Source organism: Orycteropus afer, unplaced genomic scaffold, assembly GCF_000298275.1.
Source record: "Orycteropus afer afer isolate SDZICR_OR568_19922 unplaced genomic scaffold, OryAfe1.0 scaffold00078, whole genome shotgun sequence".
NCBI classification, from domain to species: Eukaryota; Metazoa; Chordata; class Mammalia; order Tubulidentata; family Orycteropodidae; genus Orycteropus; species Orycteropus afer.
The window spans coordinates 2,518,734-2,536,297 of NW_006921665.1; the positions used below are offsets into that span (position 1 = coordinate 2,518,734).

Sequence of the window (17,564 nt, forward strand, 5' to 3'; positions counted from 1 at the left end):
GATGAACATCGGCGTGCATATATCTGTTCTTGTCGTGGCTCTCACTTCTCTACGGTATATACCTAGTAATGGGATGGCTGGGTCAATTGGTATTTCTAATTCCAACTTTTGAAGGAATCGTCAGGGCATTAGTTTTAATCTTCTCAGTGTAACAGCATTTCCCCACTTCCTCCCTGGGTTCCCTGTTTCCATTTGCCCATCTTTCCTGCCCTGTCCTGCCTTCTGAACTTTGTTTTTGGGTAAATGCTGTCCTTTTGGTCTTGTATGGTTGATTGTTCTGAGGAGTACATTCCTTACAGGTGTTATTATTTCCTTTGCAGGCCTATTGGTTGTTTGGCTGAAAGATGATCTCTGGGAGGGATTCAGTTCTAGTTTTGAAGGATGTTTAAGGGCCATAGTATCAGGGCTTCCACCAAACTCTATCAGACCAGTAAGTCATGTCATTTTTATGACTTTGAGTTTTGTTCTACATTTTCTCCCACTCTGTCGAAGACCATCTGTTGTGATCATGATCAAAGTGGTTGGTAGGGGTAGCTGGGCATCATCTGGTTCTTCTGGTCTTTGGCTAGTGAAGGCTGTGGTTCATGTGGGCCAATAGTCCTTTGGACTAATTGTCTTTCTGAGTCTTTGATTTTCCTCACTTCTTTGCTCCAGACTGGAAGAGACCAATAATTATATCTTAGATGGCTACTCACAAGCTTATAAGTTCCCAGTCACTACTCACCAAAGTATGATGTACAACATTGTTTTAATGGACCATGTTATGCCAATTGACCTAGATGTTTCTCAAGATTGAGACTATGATCTTAAGTCCTCAAGCCCAGTGATGCAGTGCCCCAAGGTGCTTGATTATAGCTAAGAGGTCTTCATAACTTTGCTCCCTGTATGTTCTACTATTGTTGTTGTTATGTGCCATTGAGTTGGCCTCGACTCATAGCGATCCCTCCTTGGGTTGCTGAGGCAGTATCACTATAGAAGTAGATTGCCCAACCTTCCTTCCGAGGAGTGGCTGGTGGATTTGAACCGCCAGCCTTCTGGTTAGCAGTCAAGTGCCTTAGGCACTATGCTACCAGAGCTCCTATGTTCTACTACATACATGGATATATTTGCAGCAAATATTGATATGTATGTATAAATATCCTCTGCCACACCAATATAAACTCTTGAGTGAACTTCCATACGCCATCCCACACCTATTTGGCTTACATATCTATCTACGTATTCAGTTGTAAATATTGTTTGTTATTACTGTTATTGCAGGATTGTGTATGTAATAGTATTTACCATTGTTGCCTTTTGATCTTGCATACCTCTCAGTGTCTTCTTTTGTCTTAGTCATGTTGTGTTAACTTTCCTCCCCCTTATTGTGTATTGCTTTTCCCTTCGCTCAAATTAATACATGTCTACTATTTAAGTAGTGGTACTCATAAAAGAATGCTTTTTTCTGTGTGTAATCCTTTTCTTGACTTCTTATAATAGTGGTCTCACACAATATTTATCCTTTTTTAATTGACTTATTTTGCTCAGCATAATATTCTCCAAGTTCATCCATGTTGTGAGATGTTGCATGTATTCTTTATTCTTTCTTTCTTTCTTTGTTACTTTTTAATGTTGGGTAATATTCCACTGTGTATGTGTACCATAGCTTATTTATCCATTTATCCATTAATGGGCACTTAGGTTGTTTCTGGGAGCTCTGGTGGTGTAGTGCCTAAGGCATTTGACTGCTAACCAGAAAGCTGGCAGTTCAAACCCACCAGCCACTCCTTGGAAGGAAGGATGAGCAATCTACTTCTGTAGTGATACAGAAACCCAAGGAGGGCTCACTATGAGTCTGATCTGACTTGACAGCAATGGGTTTGTAGGTTGTTTCTATCTTTTTGTTATTGTTAAATAATGCTGCAGTGAGCATGGGTGTGCATATATCTATTGGTGTCACAACTCTTATTTCTCTGAAATATATACCTAGTAGTAAGATTTGATCATATGGTACCTCTATTTCTAACTTTTTAAGCAAGCCCCGTACTGTTTTCCACAGTAGTTGTACCACTTTACTGTATCACCAGCAACATATGAGAGTTCCAATCTCCTGAAGTGGGGAATATTTTGTTCTATATATTTTCATAAAAAAAAAAAAAAAAAAAAGTCTTCTGTTAACTTAAATTTGAGTTGCACTTTTTTGCCAGAGAAGCAAGCAACTTGTACCTAAGAGAGATTTGCCTCCTGCAATTACTATCACGAGGGTCTAGAAAACAAGAATTTTAGCAGTTGGGAATGTAGGAGCTCTCTAGTTGTTTCAGAGTTAGATTTGCCAAGCTCAGGTTATACTCATTCTGTGAAGCTTTGGTATCAATGTCCCAATTTTAAAATAATTACTGAGCTCATTGACAGCAGGGCACAGGAGTCTCTGGATGGTATCTTTGTTGGAACGCAAACATTTAGGAAATCATGGAAATGCATGTTAATGAAAGTACTGTGGATTGATTGAGTCCTCTCAAACTATGTATTAAAATCCTAGCTCCTATACCTGAAAATATGATCTCTGGATGGAGCAAACACCTCACACTGGACTGATAACCTAAAAATTGGTTATCAGTTATCAAACTCACCCAGAAGTATCATAGAAGAAAATGCCTGACAATCTTCATTTGCTAAGTTTTCACAGCCAAGAAAACCTTATGGAGCAGTTCTACTCTGTAACTCATGGGGTCACTCTGAGTCAGAATCAACTAACAGCAACATACCTATAAATACGACCCTGTATGGAAACATGATTTTCTTTGTTATGTTAATTAGGCCACAACCGAGTGGGTGGGTTCTAAACCTAATCACTTTTGAGTTACAAAAAGAGCAGAATGGATACAGAAACACACAGGGAGCATAGGAAGAAGGGAAAGAGGGACAACAGAAGACAGATGCATCTATAAGGAATGGCAGCAGCTACTAAGAGCTGAAATGGACATGAAAGGGTCTCCTCCTAGAGCCATGCCCTGAATTTGTACTTCTAGCCTCCTGAACTGTGAGAAAATTAATTTCTGTTCTTTAAAGCAACACACTTGTGGTATTTTTGTTATGGCAGCCCTAAGAAACCCAGACAAAGAGATCATTTAATAGCATTGTCTTTCTGGGGTTTTAAAATGCACCCAACTTTTGGTCCATCTTTGCTTTCATTTTCTTAGCCACAGATCCTGCCTTATACCAGTCTTGTGAAGTTCAGAGACAGTGTGCAGTAATCATGAAAAGAGAACGCCTAACAGAGAGTGTTTTAATTGGATTGGACTGCACACACAAGTCTATACATTAATTATAGGCTTATGCAACTGTGCAACTTTCAACCTTTGCTGGTATTTTTATAGGGCTATTAAAAATGACACCTGAGCATATTCCCACCCCCACTCCAATAGTGGCATGTAGGAGCCGTAGACAATCTGAGTGAGTATTAAAACTGCCATCCAATTAGTTGGCAAAGTCATAGTCTGCTACAGCTGGTTGGGTGAAGTTCCCAAGGCCAGCAACCCAGGGGCTGAGTCACTTGCAGGAATTAGGACAGAGGGTGTGGGTCAATGCACAAACTAGTCTAGGAAGCCCTTAAAGAATCCTAAATAGTTCTAGTTCAGGTACTATCAAGTATTCCTCTAGGTGGTTCATTGATGACATATGTGTTTTTTCGTTGCAGGTTACAAAGAAAGGAGTAGGCAGCCGAAATTCACCAGCAGTTGGCCGAGTCTTTACTTGCTGTCATGACATGGAGGATGCCCAGAAAAGCCCCAACTGTTGCCTCACCGAGCTGTGAAGTTATTCTGCTACTGTTGTGGCAGATAACTGGGGAAGGCAGTGCAGGTTTGGCAGACAGACCTTTGTACTCTGCCCCCTGGTGTCACATCTAAACCCCAGCCTGGAGTACTATAGTGCATGATGTGGTCTTGGCCAGCCCTAGCTCTCCTGCAGTCTTAAAATTCAGACCTGCCCTGTACAATTCCACTGGGAAAGATATATAGTTAGCTATAGTTAAGCCTGTCCATCTGTGATGGCTTATGTGTAACAATGATGCCAAATGCTATGTCAGCAGTGTTTCAAATACCAGTATCCACGTGGGCAAGTTTCAGTGGAGCTTCCAGACTAAAACAGACTTGAAACAAAAAGGCTTCGTGATCTACATCTGAAGCTCAGCCAATGAAAACCCTATGGATCACAACAAAATATTTTCTGATACAGTGCTGGAAGATGAGCCCTAGATTGGAAGGCACTCAAAATATACAACAGCTACAACAATGAACTCAAACATAGCAATGCTCATGAAGATGGCAAAGGGCTGGGCAACATTTTATTCTGTTGTACATGAGGTCATCATGAGTGGGAGCCCACCAAACTAACATAATTGGTCTAAGCAACCAACATAGGCAACTAACAACAATGGAACTAGGCCCACAGGGAAAAGCCAAGAATTCAGGCAGTGAGCTAACACGTCCAAACCCTTCCCTCAAATATCTGAACACCTAAAGCTGAAAGCATTTGGGGAGTTTCTAAAACAAAATATCCAAAGGATTAGTCTACATCACTACTTGAGCTTATAAGTCATTATTAAGGCTGACTGTATTCTGAAGTTGCAGCTATCTTTAATAGCACTTGAATCTTAGAGCCCTTCCAAAAATATCAAGAGTTCCTGGGTGGTGTGCTTGGCTGCTGACCAAAAGGTTGGAGGTTCAAGCCCACAGAGAGGTGCCTTAGAAGAAAGGCCTGATGATCTGTTTCTGAAAAATCACCATTGAAAACCCTGTGCACAGCAATCCTACTCTGACACACATAGAGTTGGAATTGAGTAAACAGCAACTGATTACTTGAAAGAATATTAAGTGTAAAAGTGACAAAAGAATGTGATTTGGGGATTACCATAGATTTGACTATACTAGAGAGTATACTAGCACAAACCCACTGTCAATGAGTCTATTCTGACTCATAGCAACCCCGATAGGTGTCCAAGGCTGTAAATCTTTACAGAAGCCAAATGCTTCAACTTTCTCCCATGAGTTCGAACCACCGACCTTTTGGTTAGCAGTCAAATGCCTTACCACAGCACCACCAGAGCTACTTATAACAGCACATGAATATGTTAATTTTGTTAACAAAAGATTTATGTTAAGAAGCAATAGGAAACGTGTTGCATCTAGATATAACTGAACTTCATAACAGAAATACACACATTATTATTACTTTAAATAAAATTTAAATTATTAAATGTTAATAATTGCCATTTGTTAAGCTTTTTCACACATCTTAGGAGAAAGCAGTCTCTTGGGTTTTTTAATTCCTGTTTAGTCAAACAGGAGTGAGTAAAAATTGTGTCTATTCCTTTTAAGACGTATTGCCATTGACCCTTGAACATGATATCACTGTGAGTCTCTGTGTGTGCAAAATTAAGTGGGTGAGTAAAAAACCTGAGGGATTATTCTGATAATTCAGACTTTCCAAAGTCCAGTGATTAAAGACAAACTTGACATCCAGGGTTGGCCTTTTAGACCCAATCATCACAAGGTGTCTCTTGAGCGTGTGCATTGCAACTTAGCGAGTGAAGAATGCCATAGAGAATATATATGGAGCAGAGTAAAATAAAATCATTAATTAGATTAAAGAAAGTCCTCCTTTTTCTTAGAAATTCAAAAAGCACAACACTGTCTTTTTCAGCACGTAAAACCAATAGACAGGAGAAAGAAGTAAATATGTGTGACCAAAATGGTTTACCCGTATGCAAAATCATCCTATTTTTAGCACCTCCAAACAAGCATATCCTCCTAAGGTAGAGGATGAGCTATAAAATAGCCTTGGGTCTGACTCAAGGGCACATAACAACAACAACACAACAACAAGTCAGCCCCAAGAGAAGTTGCTTTCAGTAGAGAAGCATCTCATTCAGTTCCTACAGTTATTGTAAGCAGATGTGCTCTTTCATGAGCTTGACACTTGACAAAGTGTCGCTCTGATGGAGATGGTTAAAGCATTAGACTATTAACCAAAAGCTGGAGGTTCTAACCCAGCAGCCACTCCACAGGAGAAAGATGAGGCCGGCTGCTTCCATAAAGATTGCAGCCTTGAAAGTCTTATGGCCCAGGTCTACTCTGTCCTATAGGGTTGCTATGAGTCAGAATCGACTTGATGGCAGTGTGTTTGAGTTTAAGTACAGTTAGAATAGCGCTGGGCTGAAATTTACTTATAAGTGTGAATTCACCTGTTTCTTAGAATGGAACTAGAGAAAGGTAAAGCTGCTAATCTTCATGTTGTTGTGGTTGTTAGCTGCTCTCAAGTCAGTTCCACCTTATGGTGACCTTGTGTATAACGGAAGGAAACGTTACTAGGTTCTGCACCATCTTCATGATTATCGGCATATTTGAGTCCATCGTTGCGGTTATTGTGTCAGTCTGTGCAATTGGTTTCTGTCATTTTCACTGACCCTCTAATTTCCAAACATGGTGTCCTGTTCTAGAAATTGGTCTTTAATAGCAGAAAACAAAAAATAAATAGTTGTAGTTATGGAGTAATCACTCAAACTGAAAAAACAAACTCACTGCTGTCGAGTCAATCCTGACTCACAGCAACCCCTCCTTGGGTTTCTGAAGCAGTATCTCTGTCAGAAGTAGATTCCCACTCTTCCTTCCCAGGAGTGGCTGGTGAATTTGAACCTCCAGCCTTCTGATTAGCAGTCAAATACCTTAGGCACTATGTCACCAGAGCTCCCAGAGTAACCACCACTTGGCCCCCAAACACTGAATTTCTCTTTTCTTTGTTTTCCTTTAGCTTTCTAATTGCAGTGTGTGTATGTGTGTGTGTTAAAAGAATACTATGATTTTATTCTTTTATACAAAGATACACATTTAGAAAAGAATAAGCCACGTATTTTTGGTTTTTGTAAAATGGTCTATTTATCACAAAATTAAAATGCTTTCCTTTTTTCAGGCTTTGAAATACTGGTAAGTTTCTAGAACATTTTAGAGGTCAGATTCTCACCAAAACATGTCTTTTATTGTTTTTCTTTTCCTTTTATAGTTTCATGTATGCTGTTTTACTCTTTACCAAGGACTGAACTCTCCCCAAGTGGATGCCTAGCATTTTAAAGGATGGGATACATATCCTGTCTGAACAACAGCCTGATGCCAGGGTAGAAATTACTGTTGCATAAGCAAGCAGTGAAATCTTTATCAAAATCATCAGTAGTTCCCCAAACCACAAATAACAACAACAGCAGCCGAGTTGTACTAAATCAGCAAAGGCCATTGATATAATAAGCGACTGAGTCACTTTTTTTTTTTTACATTCCCTCTCTTGCAAAGTCTACTCTGCTCTTTTCTTGCACAGCCTGGGGGAGGGCAGGTGGAGGGAAGGAAGGGCATTGCTCAGAATGTAAAAAAAAAAAAAAAATTGACATCACTTCAGTCACATGACCAGCAAGAGCCAATGGCGATGGGCTTTGGAAAGGGGAACAGTTAAATTTGTAATTTGGGTTGTGTGAAAACTTCTTTGGGGCCTCATCAACAACCACAGAACCACAAGTTGGGTAGCCTGGCAGTGACAGAAGTCTGAGCACAGTGGTCAGCAGGCAGGACGAATCACACAGACTGCAAACCACAGGGTTTCGCAGAGTGGTAAGCATCATCAACCCACAGCCAAGCCACCACTTTTTTTTTTTTTTTTAATCTTTAACAATTTGAATATTTGTTTTCACAAAGGTACATTTTTCATAGGGCTTGGGGAGTCCCAGAGGTGTTGAGGGAAAAAAGAGATGTAAGGCGCCATGGTACAAGGGAGTGAGGTTAAAACACTGACCTCTCTTGGTTTTTGCTCCTAAGGTAAAAGAAATCATTTAATCCCCCGCCTTCGGAAGAGTGTGCATTTTCAGGAGGAAGCAATGGCTTCAGAAAACATATTTGAGTCATTTCCTTCATACCCACAGTGCTTCATGAGAGGTGAGTACCCGCTGGTCTTTGAATATCTACTTTTGCCCAGCTTTGCATATAATGAAATGGCAGCTTGTTGTACCTCGGTGGGGATTGTGCCTGCAGATCCCCGTCTGTTCTGTGGGAGGAATTCAAACGGAGGTGGATGATTACAAGGCTATTGGATTACTTATTCATCAGATGGCAGTGCTTCAGAAATGTTTTAATAAATACTTAGTTAAGCTGTTGAAGTATTCCATGGGTGCATGAGATCTTTGTCAAGTGCAAGTAAGTTGGGCTCCTCCTGTTTAAAGTCCTAGAGATTACAAAGCTTGCATGATGCTCTCTGGGTTTTATTTATCTGTTCCTTGCCTAGTATGATTGTCTGATTGTCCTTCATTCAGCATGCTTTGTGGCCCAGGCTGCAGCCTGCCCAGGGTTGTAGCAGCCATATGCACAGAGCCAGCAAAGAGGACTGGGCTATTGGGGCAAGAGGCAGAGATGTGCCCACAAGTATATGTTAGACCAGCCCAGAGTCTTGCAGGGGCCAAGGGAGCACTCAGCTGTCTCTAAAAGGCAGAGATTACAGGAGCTGGACAAATTATTTAAGCTAAAATCATTAAGACAGAGCAGTGCTGTGTTGTTCATAGCAGCCACAATGGAATAAGTCAGTGGCATCTTTTAAATGAAAAAGCAAGCAAGTTGTCTCCTACAGAAGTCTCTATTGCAAAGAGTAATGAAGAAGTTTTCTGACTCTGAGCCTTCTCTCAGGTCTCCGCTTCAGTCGTTAGATTGCACGCTTGCTAATAGGAACAGCCAGTGTGGAAAGCCTGTCTGCGTTTTTTGCAACAGCCTCATGAAATGTGCAAAGCTGGAGTTGAGCTGTGCATGTGTGAGTATGTGTGTGCGCGTGTGTGTTGTGTGTAGCTTTGATGACAAAAGAAGGTTGGGCTTAAGCAAACAGAAAAATAATGTAGAAATGTCGTGAAGGCGTTGCAAGTGTGCCAGGGCAGGCACTTTGACCAGTGCCCGAAAAGTGTGGCTGGATGGTTTGGCAGAGCTGGGATGGAATGGGAGAGGGTGGAGGAAAAATGAATTTTCTGGCTGCAAACTCTTGCGCACACCCAAATAGTATCTGTGACTCATTATTATTCATACAACCAAGTAAGCAGGGGAATGCAGAGGGCTTGTCAGCCCCTTTGTCACAACAACTGCCACTGTGAATGCCACAGTTTCTATGTTTCCAGGCCCCTGAAATTTAAAAACATGACAAACATGACAAAGGTGTGTGTGTGTGTGTGTGTTGTGTGTGTGTGTGTTGTGTGTGTTTGTTGGGGGTGGTAAAGGGAGGATTTAGGGAGAAGGGGAAGAAACCAAGAGTCATTAAGCAATTCAGAGCTTCAGATTAAAGGGTTTCTGGGTGCTGCTTTACTGGCAGCTGAAGACATTTTAGTGAAGTTGAATCATGTGGTCAAGTATGAGTCACTGTCGCTACTGCGCCGCTGGCCCATGTAACAGAGATGCAGTGCCGTGGTGAAAAGCTGTGAACTGCCCCCTTGCTGCATTTCCTCTGGGCTGCTAACAAACTAAGGAAGCAATATTGTAGAATAACAGAAAAAGACCTTCCTGCCTCTCCTCAGCTTTCAGTGCCGCCTCTAAAGGTTGATTGTTTCCTATATTATCAGCTTGGGAAGGCAGAGTCAGGAAATTTTAAAACATCCCATTGGGCATTAGATTGGATTTCAGCATATAGTGCTGGCTGGCCTTGGAAGCTGGCCTTACGAGAAAGTTAGTGAAAGGATACAGTGACCTGTGCAGACTCCAGGTAATAGTAGCAATTCCAAGTAAAGCCTCATAGCTCCTGTCTCCCATGGACAGTCAGTGTTCTAGGCAGTTAGCTGTCAAGGGAGTGGTGAAAGAGGGCCCCAGCACTCACATTAAGTCTCAGAGGGGCTCATCTAGAAATGTCTTTTCACTCTTTCAACAAATGGAACTCAGGGTCTTTCAAAATCTAGAACTCAATAATACCATATTGAAAATCCCAGAGGACCAAAGTAAAATCTTGACAATTTCCTGATTAACTTCATCAAAGTGATGCATTGACATAAGGGTTTAAATTGTCTGCTTGGTGGTCCATATCACTCACATGATCTGGAGAGGGAATGAATTGTCATTTCTTTTGGTACCGTTTAGGCATAGCCTGATGCTAGAAGGATCCGCCACCATCCTCTCCAACAAATTATTCTCCTCCAGAGTTCTTACCCTTGTTTACATAGACTGACCATGAGCAGTGTTCAAAGGGCTCATTTCTCACTGCCAGTAATTTAAAGCGGGATCAGTGTTGGTTCAGTGGTAGAATTTTCTCCTTCCATACGGTAGACCCAGGTTTGATTCCCGGCAATGCATCTCATATATAGCTACCATCATCTGTCAGTGGAGGCTTGTATGTTGCTCTGATGCTGAACAGGTTTCGGTGGAGGTTCCAGACTAAGATGGACTAGGAAGAAAGGTCTGGTGATTGACTTCTGAAAATGAGTCTGCTAAAATGCCATGGATCACAACAGTCCAGTCCACAACCTATTGTGCACTATGTTGCCATGAGTTGGAGGCTGACTCTACAGCAGCTAACAACAACATAATTTATAGCATGTGTTCTCCCCCTCTCCAACTGCAACTATGAGCTGCGAGGGGAAATAACAGTCGTGTTTTCTTCCTGGGATGTTACTTTATCATTCCACGCAGTTCTCACAGAAGGAAATCCTTAACTCATTTTTAGCAAGATACCCATGTGGAAATTGGGGGAAAAAGAGGGGTGGGACCCAGAAACCATTGTTCCCTTCACTGAGGGACGAGTGGGACTCTCAAAGACTGGCATGCAAAGTGTATGTGGTCTACCACAGAGTGTGCAGCTCCGCTTCTAACACACCACACCAGGTTCCCATTTAATTTGCTTAGGTAAGAAGATAAGGCACTACTGAAATTCCCTGGAATTATCACACACCTTTAGCAACACTGAAATCTCAAAGTACTGGAAAGTTTGCTCTCCATGCATGGGGTAGTGTTGCAGTGAGAAGAGTCAGCCAGGGTATGGAGAGGGAAAGCTACAGCACATGCTTATTTTTGCAAAAGGCCTCAGGTAGCCTTGTTCTTAGAAGTGGCTTCGTGGTCTATGCAAAGCCTGAATGCTGATATGCCTCTGAGTTCCTAGAACCACAGGTAAAAATCTCAGCGCAAGAGACTCACTGCTCCTCTTCTCGGTGGCTAGAGGTTAGCCCATTAGAGTCACCTTTCACAGGGAATTGCAGAATCAAAGGTGGAAGGTGTGAAGTGTGCTTTTGTGTAATTATCAGCATGTCACGATGCTGAGAAGATTTAGTCAGACACTGCTTTTGGTCTGGTGGGAGATGTAAGCTCACGGAAAGCCATGGGAGCAAGAGAGCTGTTAACTGTGTATCAGGGCACAATGAGTCCCTGCAAATCTGACCCACAAAGCCCTTGCAGGACAAGGTGTCTTGGGTGCTCTCCTAGATGCTGAAGAATTAGACCCTAGTTCCTCCTGTGTGAGATGGAGTTCAGCATTCTGAAACTGCCCACACATTTTGAAACTGAGAAAAAAAAAGGTGTTAAAAAATATCTAAATTTGTTATCATGCTCTTTGCCATCTAGTCCCTTTGCACGCTAAGGCACATTTGAAAATGACATAGCAATTTTAAAGTGTTTTTTGAAAAAATAACTTTCAATTAAAGTTTTAAAAGAGCAAAAGACACTCCCCAAAAGAAACTGTGTCCTTTGTTCTACTTCTTCTGGTAAGAATGTCCCTATATTTTAAATCCTCACAAGATGGGGTGCGGGTGAGGAGAGGCCACAGAAGGCCTCACACCTGCTCTCACACCAACTACAGTAACAATGAGCATCTTCAGAAACAGCAGCTGATCCAAGATGTACACAGCAAGAAGTCATTCAGAACTTCTGGATGCTAATTAATTACCAGGAGCTATTTGTTTTCTCTGGAAATAGATGTGAAATGTATGCTTGGAGAAGATTTGACCCTTTCTGGAGAAAGCAGGGCTGGATCTCATGCTTGGACAGAGAGAGGCAGGACTCCAAGGCTGCTGCATGTGCTTAGACTTCAATAGAAAATCAGGGCTCAGATGGGTGTTGGGCCGCAGGGGTGGGCCTGGGAGCTTGAAAAGTCAGTCACAGGAAGTTTGAAGGTGGGGCAAGCACAAGCACCACAGCACTGGCCTTTTCTTTCTTTTCTTTTTTTTCCGGTTCTATTCAAATTGCATAGGAGTCTTGGGTGGCACCAATAGTTAAGCATTTGACTACTGCTGAAAGGTTGGCCATGGAAAAATACCCAGAGGCACCTCAGAAGACAGGCCTGGTGATCCGCTTTCAAAAGGTCACAGCCTTGAGAACCCTATAAACCAAAAAACAAATCTGCTGCTGTGGAGTCAGTTCTGACTCATAGTGACTTCCATCAGGTTTCCAAGGCTGTAAATCTTTACGGAAGTAGATTGCCTCATCTTCCTCCCATGAAGTGGCTGGTGGGTTCAAACCACCTGCCTTTTGGTTAGCAGCCCAATGCCTTAAACATAGCACCACCAGAGCTCCTATAGAGAAATTCTATTCTGATACACATGGTGTTGCCATGAGTCAGAATCACCTGAATGGCAACTAACAATAGTCAGATTGCATGTAGCAGCTTCCCTCTCGAGCCTCAGTCTCCTCATCTGCAAAATGAGGACAGTAGTACTACTTATCTTTAAGGTAGATATATGGACTAAACTAATTTTGCCAAGTGTTCAACACAGTTGTTAGCTGCTATCAAGTTGGCTCTGACTCTTAGTGACTTTATGTACAACAGAACAAAACGTAGCCAGGTCCAGCATCATCCTTACAATTGCCAGCATGTTCAAGTTTATCATTGCAGCTATGGTGTCAATCCTTCTCACCAAGTGTCTCCCTCGCCCTCATTGGCCTTCTACTTGACCAAACTTGATCCCTCCCAATGATATGACCAAAGAAAGAAAGCCAGACAATGTTCTTCCCTATCTAGAAGATTTTCCTTGACTAACTTTTGGGAGAAGTTTGCCAGGCCTTCTTTCCTAATTTGTCTTAGTCCGGAAGTTCTGCTGAAACCTATTCTTCGAGGGTGATCTTGCTGGTAAATTCAATGCTGGCGGCATAGCTTCCAGCACCACAGCAACACGCAAGCCACCACAGTACAACAAACTGACAGATGGGTGGTGGGTTCAGCACAATACCCAGGCCAAAAGTGAGTAGTAAATTGGCCATGGCTATCAGTGTTCATTTAGCTGAGATGACAGTCAATCACTGTCCACTCTAGAAGAAGAGAGGTTGCAATACTCTGCAGGATAACAGGAGTTGGGGGAAAAAAAGAAGATGGGAAAGATGGGGACACAGAGAAAAGGGAAGACCAGTCTCAGATGGGGAACAGCCTAGGAAAAGGTAGAGCAACAGGAACCTACATAGGGTATGTGGGCTGATGAGTAAGTTGGCCCCACTAATGGGTTTTTAAACATCGTACCACCCTTCCTTCATTTGTTGTCGTTGATATGTGCCGTCAAGTCAGCCCCGACTCACAGCGACCCCTCCTTGGTTTACCAAGGCAGTATCACTACGGAAGTAGATTGCCCAACCTTCCTTCCGAGGAGTGGCTAGTGGGTTTGAACCACCAGCCTTCTGGTTAGCAGTCATATGCCTTAGGCACTATGCTACCAGAGATCCTTCCTTGTAAGTACCCGTAAAAAGAACCAAAAGCAAGAGAAAGTTCTTCATGTAATCTGGCTAACAAACTTAGGTTTTAAATATTGAGGCCAATTGGGGCATGTTGTAACATAAAATCTTTGGTCTGAACACAGATATATTTCTCTACATTGAGTGTCCTGGTATAGCTTTATTTTCTGGAAGGTCTTTAATGAAAAGGCCATTTTGCCCATTGAGCCATAAGCAGGTTCTCCCCAGCTCTGAGAGAGTGCTGACTACCCTTGCTTCTTAAGGACATTCCTGATCCTTCCAGAGAGACCTCAACTATTTTGTCAAAGCCCAGAAATGAAGGCTGTTTTGGCTCTTTGTCTTGTTGGGGGCTACACAGGAAACTCAGGCAAAATTGTAGCTTCTCAGGTAACTTCCTAGTGACCTAGATGAGTCAGTAAGTGTCTTTGTGTGTCATTTGAGCTCTTCTGTAAAAGGGGCTCATCATGGTCTAGACAGGCTGGCCTTAAAATTCACCCCAACTTCCTGTCCAAAATCTCTGAATGTGTCAGAGTACCATAAAACACAGCTCAAATCCTCAGTTTAATAACGTGAAGCAAATATTAAATACATATATTTTTTTTTTCTTTTTCTTTTTCTAATAGGAAATAGTTATCCCACCATTTCAAACATGCAAGGAATTTTGCCCACATTTTTTTTGTTTGTTGGGTTGGTTGGTTTATCCTGGTTATATCCCCCCTGCCAACTCCCATTTTTCAGAGAACTCCAGAAACTGCCATGGTGCCTGAACAGACATTAAATTCTGTAAAGCCTTTTTCCTGCAACTCTCATTCCTTGGCCTCCATATGTCCACCAATCCCATTCCTTAGCTTTTTTTTGCTGAGTAAAACAATCCTGAAGCCAAGATGATGTGTCTTTCTTGGACCTTTTTTTCCCCCAAAAAATATGATAACTGCATTGCCGCTGAGTGGTAGAAAAGGAGCATTTCCCTCTAAGAGTTCTGCAGGCCGTGAACCAGGGAGTGCTTAAGGAAAATGATAGGTGACTCGTGAACACAAAATAGGGTATGAACCTCCTGTAACATGCATGGTGGAAAAGTAAGCTTGCCCCCTCCTCTGATTCGCACAGCCTCCCTCTTTGGTAGTGGACGTAGGTTGTTAGCTTTCTGAATCTCCTCTTCTCTCCTTCCAATGCTCTCTCTCCTCTGTCTCCTCTTTCTCTCTCTCTGCTTCTCCTCCTTGTTCTTGTCTGTGTGTTTCTCCATCACACTCATCTTTCCCTTCTCACTCTACTCATCTTTCTCTCTTCTCTTCTTCCTTCTCTCCTCTCTCTGCCTCTCCCCTGTCCTTCTCCTTCTGTCTCTTTCTGTCTCTTTTTCTCTTACCCTGTCTCTCTCTCTCCTCACTTCCCTCCCTCCCTCCTTGCTTCCTTCTTTCCCTTTATTTCTTGAATCTCTGAATGATACCAGAGAAAGGAAAAGAAAGGAGCTAATATGGGGGAAGAAATCAAGTACCGCAAAGATGACTGAAATGATTGGGTTTGATCACTGAAAGAGACTAAAGCTCTTGTTTGAGTTTATCAGTGAAAGTTAATGTTTCGATGCACAGAAAGGCAAATCCGACTACAGTGGCTTAAACAGACAGGCATTGTTCTGTCTCCCACTATGGGCAGCTCAGGACAAAGCTGCCTGAGCTAGTGGGGTGCAACCCAGGATGCTGAGCCTGTGGGATATAGTCCTGCACTGCACACCTATCAAAGCAGGAGGAAGACAGGAGGTTTCCCACCCTTCTCCTTTCAGGGTTTAGTCTCTTACTCAGGAAGAGAACCCATTCCCTGCCAACATCCAGGAATGTGTCATACACTGTCACTGGTTGGCATGTACTTAGGACAACAAAGTAGTCATGATTTCACCTGCAGAGTACAGGAAAGCAAGTGAAGGTGGTTGGAAGGGATGTTGGGTTAGCCTGGTGGAAACTTTGTACACCTGGCAACAAAGACCCTTCCCATGCAGGCTGAGTGTTGCCGGTTACATCTCATCTAACTTGTCTTCTGTGTCAGCAGTGCTTTGAAAATACATGCAGAGAAACTGAGTGCCCTTCCTTCAGTCCTTCTTGGAAGGTGCAAATAGATGCTGAGGATGAAAGCAAAACAGATAAGAGACAGCCCTGTTAGGTAGCTAGTTTACTGGCAGTCAAGGTCACACCTACTTTCAGTGTCAAAGTCCAGAATCACACTCGACTCTTATACCATGTTATATTTATGCCAGTTGCCACCAGGTCACCTCTGACTCCTGGCAACCTCAAATGTGTCTAAGGAGAACTGGGCCTCACAGGGTTCTCGATGGCTGATTTTTCACAAGTAAATAGCCAGGCCTTTCTTCCAAAGTTCCTCTAGATGGACTTGAATCTCCAAACTTTCATTTAGCATCTGAGCACATTAATCATTTACAACAGCCAGGAACTCCACAGTGAAGACTATCATGCCTGAAAGAAACCATTTTTTTTTTTTTTTAAATCTCTGAGAGAGAATGAAATTGTGAGATGTTGTTTTAAGCAAACAAGCCTGGAAGCAACACCACAAAGTCAGCGTTGTCTTTATCTTTTCTTGGGATGTATATTAGTCTTGATTAGCACTTAAGTTCTTCAGATATAGGGATCCCAAAAAAAAAAAAATACACACACACACATATGTAAATTAAAACACTAAGAACAGTGTATGGTATTTTACAATCACATTCCACCCTTGTGTGCTTTTGAGGGAGACTGAAAATGTCAGAGAGCCTCTCGTTGTTCAGTGTAGGGACACTGCCCTTCTTCTACGCAAACATTTGTAGCGAACTTTACTTTTTATTACAGTCTCCAAAGTGTACAAAACAGAATGCACGTTAGATAAAATACATTGGTTTGGGTGGAAATTTTTTTTTCCCGGAGCAGTTTTAATACCAACCACAGTTTGCTGTACTTTATTACACAGCTTCTGTTTACACTTTGAACTACAAGCAGCAAGCCCTTCATTCCACACCATCTGCAGGCTGCATCTGTGCAGCTCCATCCACACTGCTAACAGTTGCATCTGAACTTCACATTAACCAACTTTGAACTTATATAAATTATAAAATCTGAAGCCACATATGTGTATAAAACCCATGCAAAGGTCTGGAGGAAGTATGAAGAAAGAAAAAAAAATAATAAAGTAAAATACGTATATCCTTTAGGAGTTTTCTTTCTCATTCTAGCCTCTTTTACCACTGGGATATTACCTGGAGAAAACGGGTTTTAAAGAGTCCTCTAGGCATTAGAAGGAGCTCTGGTAGCATAGTGGCTAAAGCACTTGACTGCTAACCAGAAGGCTGGCGGTTCAAACCCACTAGCCACTCCTCGGAAGGAAGGTTGGGCAATCCTACTTCCGTAGTGATACTGCCTTGGAAACCCAAGGAGGGGTCGCTATGAGTCGGGGTCGACTCGAAGGCACATAACAACAACAACAACAACAGGCATTAGAAAGTATGGACAGACATTCAAGTTGCTATTTTATCATTACTGAGTCCACAGTGTTAAAGATCAGAAGGGCAATTACTACCAAATTCTTTGAGAAGAAGAACAATGTTAGCAACCTTAAACAAATATTAGTGCTGGGGGAGGGGTCCTATATCTTAAATAGAAGTACAGATGCCAAGGATGGAAATTTCATTCAATTGTCAACCATCCCACATTGTTACTTCACACCTCCCCCCAATAAAAGCTATGCCTCCCATATGCTTCACTCTAGGTTGTGTTTAAAACAAAGAAATAATTGTATTACTGAGGTGGATGAATCTGCTTAAAAAACAAATGAACTATGAGACTTATGAACTATGAGTCATTGTCCTATATGATGCTTTGCTAGATATATATATATGTG

General features: G+C 42.1%; 1 protein-coding gene across 1 annotated transcript in view; it reads left to right on the forward strand.

Annotated features, from left to right (window-relative positions):
• The first annotated feature begins 7,897 nt into the window (after window positions 1-7,897).
• Window positions 7,898-17,564, forward strand: part of RUNX1 (RUNX family transcription factor 1) — a 330,881-nt gene continuing 321,214 nt past the window's right edge. Inside the window, exon 1 of the mRNA XM_042781001.1 lies at window positions 7,898-7,955. Coding sequence (XP_042636935.1) covers window positions 7,898-7,955 — 58 coding nt within the window. The remainder of the gene's footprint in view (window positions 7,956-17,564) is intronic.